Consider the following 6,224-nt stretch of genomic DNA (forward strand, 5'->3'; position numbering starts at 1 on the left):
TTGTTTTTTTCTTCAGAATTGACTTTTTTATCAATCTTTTTGAGTTTTTTCTCAGAATTTTGACTTTTTTACTCAGATTTTCAAATTATTTCTCAGATTTCTGACATCTTTCTCAAAATTGTATTTTTTTCTTAGATTTGACTTTTTTATTCAGAATTTACTTTTTTCCGATTCCGATAGTTTTCTCAGATTTCTCACTTTTTTCTCCTATTTTTCTCAAAAACGTCTCGTCAGATTTCTGCTTTCCTAAATTCACTTAAAAAAAACACACAAACGCTCCGTCCCGTTTTATTCAGTAAACCTTTATTTATCATGAACCGAGCGCCATGACAGATCTTTATTTTTTTCACCCCATATTTTTTATATCACTTCCTCTCAAGCTCCCTTAAAAAAATAATGAAACCATTTACAGAGGATTATTTCTGCATGAGGCAAATATTTATACATGTGCTGTACAACATTTACAACTACCAGGATGTCAAAACTAAAAGATATGTCTTATTATTTATATATATAATATGTTGGAGCAATGCAAGGCCACGATATCAGAGAGCAGCCCGTCATATCTACAATAAATTACTTCTGATTATGAGCCACTAGATGTCTCCGCACTCCACACTACACAACAATCCCAATAAATTAAAAATATACACTTTTCATCTGGAAGGTAAATCCCTGTTTTGATTACATTTGATTCACAAAAGTAGATTCAGATTCTCACATTTTGCACACTGAAGCATTTTGTGACTCCGTTTTCTGTAAAATGACCTTCATTTTTAGGGAGTCTGCATGTATTGATAACACAAACAGGACAGCTGTGATGTCAACATGTATTGGTTCTCACATTATGGATCATATAGTAAATAAAACAAGAAATCAGACGTAGATCTTGGAGGTTAGAATGAGTGTTTGTGCCTTGTGAAAAATATCTCTTATTTCTGATCATTAATCTAAATTATGTGCCGATATACGTGTAATCACTTTGTTAAATAATAGTATATGTTTCTGGGGTTATAGTCCATATCTAAAATAAGCTGGTAAACACACACACAGATGCAAACGTAGAAATAGAGTGCATAGATTCTTATTTTAACTACACAATCTATTTCTCACGGTGGCCGACAGGTGCAACAACGGCCTAGACAATGACTCAGCATGGACATGTGTACATTACATTTCAATAAATTACATTATGCTGCATTATTAACAAACAGTAGAGGTTTATCCACAAGTATCTGGTCTGCTGATTGATGCATATAAAGCTCCTTCAAAGTCAAAGTCTCTCCTGTTGCATGAAAACAGTCCAAAGCTGCAGGCGTTTTGCAGCTGATTTTAGGAAACGCTTCACTCTCCAGAGCTTCTCACCTGGAAGAGAATCTGCATGTTTAAATCCTTCAAAATGACCAACATGGATTTGGTTTTTTTTCTCACAGTGAGTCGCCGTCGTAGCAGCTTCAGATTAACCGGAGTCTCTGATTGGCACAAAATCTCAACCACCCCCCAAAAAAATATCTTCATACGGTACAAATCCTCCCGATCGGACCGAGGCGAACTGGGTTAAGAATAACTAAAAGAATAACTCAAATAAATCAGAAGTAGTGAGCGGCTACACAGTGATCTGCTTTTCCGAGGTGGCAAACATAACTACAAACATCCTTCAATAATTAATGTGCGTCTGCCCACAAAATGATCATTGGCATATTCATTACTCACCAAGTGTTACCGCCTGTAAAAGAGGCTAGCGTTAGCGTAGCATAAGAAGCAGAACGGTGGGTTTTTTTTCTACGATTTTTACTTTTTCCTCAGAATTTTACATTTTTGCTCAAAATTTACTTTTCTTCGCAGCACTTTGAACTTTTCTTAGATTTCCCCAACAATTATTTATCAGTGCATGAACCGAGCACCAGACAGGGTTAGGGACAGATCTTCACTTCTTGCACTGGTTTGTTCTCAAAACTGATATTTTCTAATATTTCACTTTTCTTTCTCCCAATTTTTTACTTTTTTTCTCCAATTCTTAGATTTCTGGATTTTTGCTTCAAAATGTACTTTTTTCTCAAAATGTAAGATTTGAATTTTTTTTCAGAATTGGGTTTTTTCAAATTCATTCAAATTTGTTAAAAAAATAAAATCAGGATTCTTAATATTTTCTCAGATTTCTGACTTTTTTATTTTATTTACTTTTTCCTTAGATTTCAGAATTTTTGCTCAAAATGTACTTTTTCTCAGATATTTTAAATATTTCTCAGATTTCTGACGTCTTTCAAATGTTTTTCTCAAAATCTTCTTTCTTCTAAGGTTTGACTTTTTTTATTCAGAATTTATTTTTTAAATGATTACTTTTTTCTCAGAAATCTGACTTTTATCGAAGTTATTTGACCACTTCCAGAGTGGCTCCAAGAGGCTTGTAGTTAGCGTAGCATGCTCAGCAGAACGGTGTTTATGTATACATTCAAATTATAAATGTTAAAACCATTTTGTGGTACTACACTTTTTGCAAAAGCATCAACATTTCTTCATAAAGATGCATCTCGTTATTGAACATGTTTGCATGTGATGATACCTTAACAATACATCCATTATGAAAACTTTTGGCGATGATTGGTGATGTATTCCTTCGTCTCACAGAACCACCTCTAGTTAACCATCTTTTTATCAAGTATGTACTTCTGTCTCCCCAATTTCCTTCATTTATCTTCAACTTCTCTACATGTTTCGGAGTCTTTATTCACCGGGGATTCAGGTGAGATTTCTTCAGGACGGTAACACACTTGGTGAGTCTTTCACATTTAATTTAACGATCATTTTGCGGGTTTTATATCGCTCTAATTCTCGCAGGAAGCGCGTCAGATATCTGGGACGCATGTGAGATTTCTTCAGGACGGCAACACACTTCGCGAGTCTTTTAATTAAAATCGATCGTTTTGCGGGTTTGACATCCCTCTAACGCTCTAACTCTAAATGTCTGCGTAGCTGGACTCCTGGTTGTGGACCTTTGAGGAGCTGGGCACCTTCCAGGGCCCCGGGGAGATGGTGGGGGTCTTCTTATTGATCCCATTGCACCCAGGATCATTAATGCTGCTGCTACTGGATCCTCTGGGGTCTTTCTTCACCTCCTCCTTTTCCTTCTCTTTCTTCACCTCCTCCTTCTCTTTCTCCTCCTTCTCCTTCGTTCTCCTCCTGCCGAGGGTCCCGTCACCGTCAGACTTTCCGATCCCCGGGTTTTTCTCCCTCTGCGGCTCCTCCTGGTTCTTGGAGGTCTTCCTGGGGCTCGAGGAGTGATGATGATGATGGTCCCTCTGACCCTTCCTCATGTCCTTCCTCACGTCCTTCCTCATGTCCTCCAGAGACCCGCTGTGTTCCCTCTCCGTCTTCCTGGGGCTGTGCGATCTGGATCTGTTTTCCTCTGAGGTTTTGGGGGAAGACGGGGATATTTCTGAGGTAGAAAGGGAGGAGGAGGACGGACCCTCAGAGAGTCGGAGGGGAGCGGCTACTTTGTCCTTCGAACCTGAGGGGACGAGCAACAGGAAGTGAGAAACAAGGTGTGATGCTAATGCTACGCTAACACAACGAGCAACAGGAAGTGAGAAACAAGGTGTGATGCTACGCTAACACAACGAGCAACAGGAAGTGAGAAACAAGATGTGATGCTAATGCTACGCTAACACAACGAGCAACAGGAAGTGAGAAACAAGGTGTGATGCTAATGCTACGCTAACACAACGAGCAACAGGAAGTGAGAAACAAGATGTGATGCTAATGCTACGCTAACACAACGAGCAACAGAAAGTGAGAAACAAGGTGTGATGCTAATGCACGCTAACCTACAACGAGCAACAGGAAGTGAGAAACACGGTGTGATGCTAATGCCCACCCTAACACAACGAGCAACAGGAAGTGAGAAACAAGGTGTGATGCTAATGCTATGCTAACACAACGAGCAACAGGAAGTGAGAAACAAGGTGTGATGCTAATGCTACGCTAACACAACGAGCAACAGGAAGTGAGAAACAAGGTGTGATGCTAATGCTACGCTAACACAACGAGCAACAGGAAGTGAGAAACAAGGTGTGATGCTAATGCTACGCTAACACAACGAGCAACAGGAAGTGAGAAACAAGGTGTGATGCTAATGCTACGCTAACACAACGAGCAACAGGAAGTGAGAAGCAATGTGTGATGCTAATGCTACGCTAACACAACGAGCAACAGGAAGTGAGAAACAAGGTGTGATGCTACGCTAACACAACGAGCAACAGGAAGTGAGAAACAAGATGTGATGCTAATGCTACGCTAACACAACGAGCAACAGGAAGTGAGAAACAAGGTGTGATGCTAATGCTACGCTAACACAACGAGCAACAGGAAGTGAGAAACAAGGTGTGATGCTAACACAACGAGCAACAGGAAGTGAGAAACAAGATGTGATGCTAATGCTACGCTAACACAACGAGCAACAGGAAGTGAGAAACAAGGTGTGATGCTAATGCTACGCTAACACAACGAGCAACAGGAAGTGAGAAACAAGATGTGATGCTAATGCTACGCTAACACAACGAGCAACAGAAAGTGAGAAACAAGGTGTGATGCTAATGCTACACTAACACAACGAGCAACAGGAAGTGAGAAACAAGGTGTGATGCTAATGCTACGCTAACACAACGAGCAACAGGAAGTGAAAAACAACGTGTGATGCTAATGCTACGCCTAACCAAACGCAGCAACAGGAAGTGAGAAAACACGGTTGGATGCTAATGCTACGCTAACACAACGAGCAACAGGAAGTGAGAAACAAGGTTGTGATGCTAATGCCTACGATTAACACACAAGAGCTAACAGGAAGTGAGAAACAAGGTGTGATGCTAATGCCTACGCTAAACAACGAGCAACAGGAAGTGAGAAACAAGGTGTGATGCTAATGCTACGCTAACACAACGAGCAACAGGAAGTGAGAAGCAATGTGTGATGCTAATGCTACGCTAACACAACGAGCAACAGGAAGTGAGAAACAAGGTGTGATGCTAATGCTACGCTAACACAACGAGCAACAGGAAGTGAGAAACAAGGTGTGATGCTAATGCTACGCTAACACAACGAGCAACAGGAAGTGAGAAACAAGGTGTGATGCTAATGCTACGCTAACGCACGAGCAAACAGGAAGTGAGAAACAAGGTTGTGATGCTAATGCTACGCTAACACAACGAGCAACAGGAAGTGAGAAACAAGGTGTGATGCTAATGCTACGCTAACAAACGAGCAACAGGAAGTGAGAAACAAGGTAGTGATGCCTAATGTCCACCGCAACACAACGAGCAACAGGAAGTGAGAACCAAGGTGTGATGCTAATGCCACGCTAACACAACGAGCAACAGGAGAATGGAGGACAAGGGTGTGATGCTAATGCCACGCTAACACAACGAGCAACAGGAAGTGAGAAACAAGGTGTGATGCTAATGCCACGCTAACACAACGAGCAACAGGAAGTGAGAAACAAGGTGTGATGCGAATGCCTCGCTACAACACAACGAGCAACAGGAAGTGAGAAACAGGCTGTGAGCTAATGCTCACGCTAACACAACGAGCAACAGGAAGTGAGAACAAGGTGTAAACAGCAAGGGGGGTGCTGTGATGATGCTAATGCTACGCTAACACAACGAGCAACAGGAAGTGAGAAGAAACAATGGGGATGATGCTAATGCTAGCTACACAACGAAGCAAACAGGAAGGTGAGAAGCAAATGTGTGATGCTAATGCTACGACTAACACAAACGAGCAACCAGAGAAGTGAGAAACAAGGTGTGATGTGCTAATGCTACGCTAACACAAACGAAAGCAACAGTGAAGTGAGAAACAAGGTGTGATGCTAATGCTACGCTAACACAACGAGCAACAGGAGTGAGAAACAAGGTGTGATGCTAATGCTACGCTAACACAACGAGCAACAGGAAGTGAGAAACAAGGTGGTGATTGCTAATGCTACGCTAACACAACGCGCAACAGGAAGTGAGAAACAAGGTGTGTTGCTAATGCTACGCTAACACACCGAGCAACAGGAAGTGAGAAACAATGGTGTGATGCTAATGCTACCGCTTAACACACACAAGCAAACAGGACGTGAGAAAACAATGTGTGATGCTAATGCTACGCTAACACAACGAGCAACAGGAAGTGGAGAAACAAGGTGTGATTGCCTAATGCTACGGCTAACACACCGGGCAACCGGG

General features: G+C 41.4%; 1 protein-coding gene across 1 annotated transcript in view; it reads right to left on the reverse strand.

Annotated features, from left to right (window-relative positions):
- Positions 1-281: 281 nt before the first annotated feature.
- LOC117472336 (membrane-associated guanylate kinase, WW and PDZ domain-containing protein 3-like) overlaps positions 282-6,224 on the reverse strand; it is a gene marked incomplete at its 5' end in the record, with an annotated part of 8,395 nt that continues 2,452 nt past the window's right edge. The window contains 1 exon segment of the mRNA XM_034117482.1: positions 282-3,508. Within this exon segment, the coding sequence (XP_033973373.1) occupies positions 2,958-3,508 (551 nt within the window). The 3' untranslated portion in view covers positions 282-2,957.

The sequence above is a fragment of the Trematomus bernacchii genome, unplaced genomic scaffold, assembly GCF_902827165.1.
Source record: "Trematomus bernacchii unplaced genomic scaffold, fTreBer1.1, whole genome shotgun sequence".
Classification (NCBI taxonomy): domain Eukaryota; kingdom Metazoa; phylum Chordata; class Actinopteri; order Perciformes; family Nototheniidae; genus Trematomus; species Trematomus bernacchii.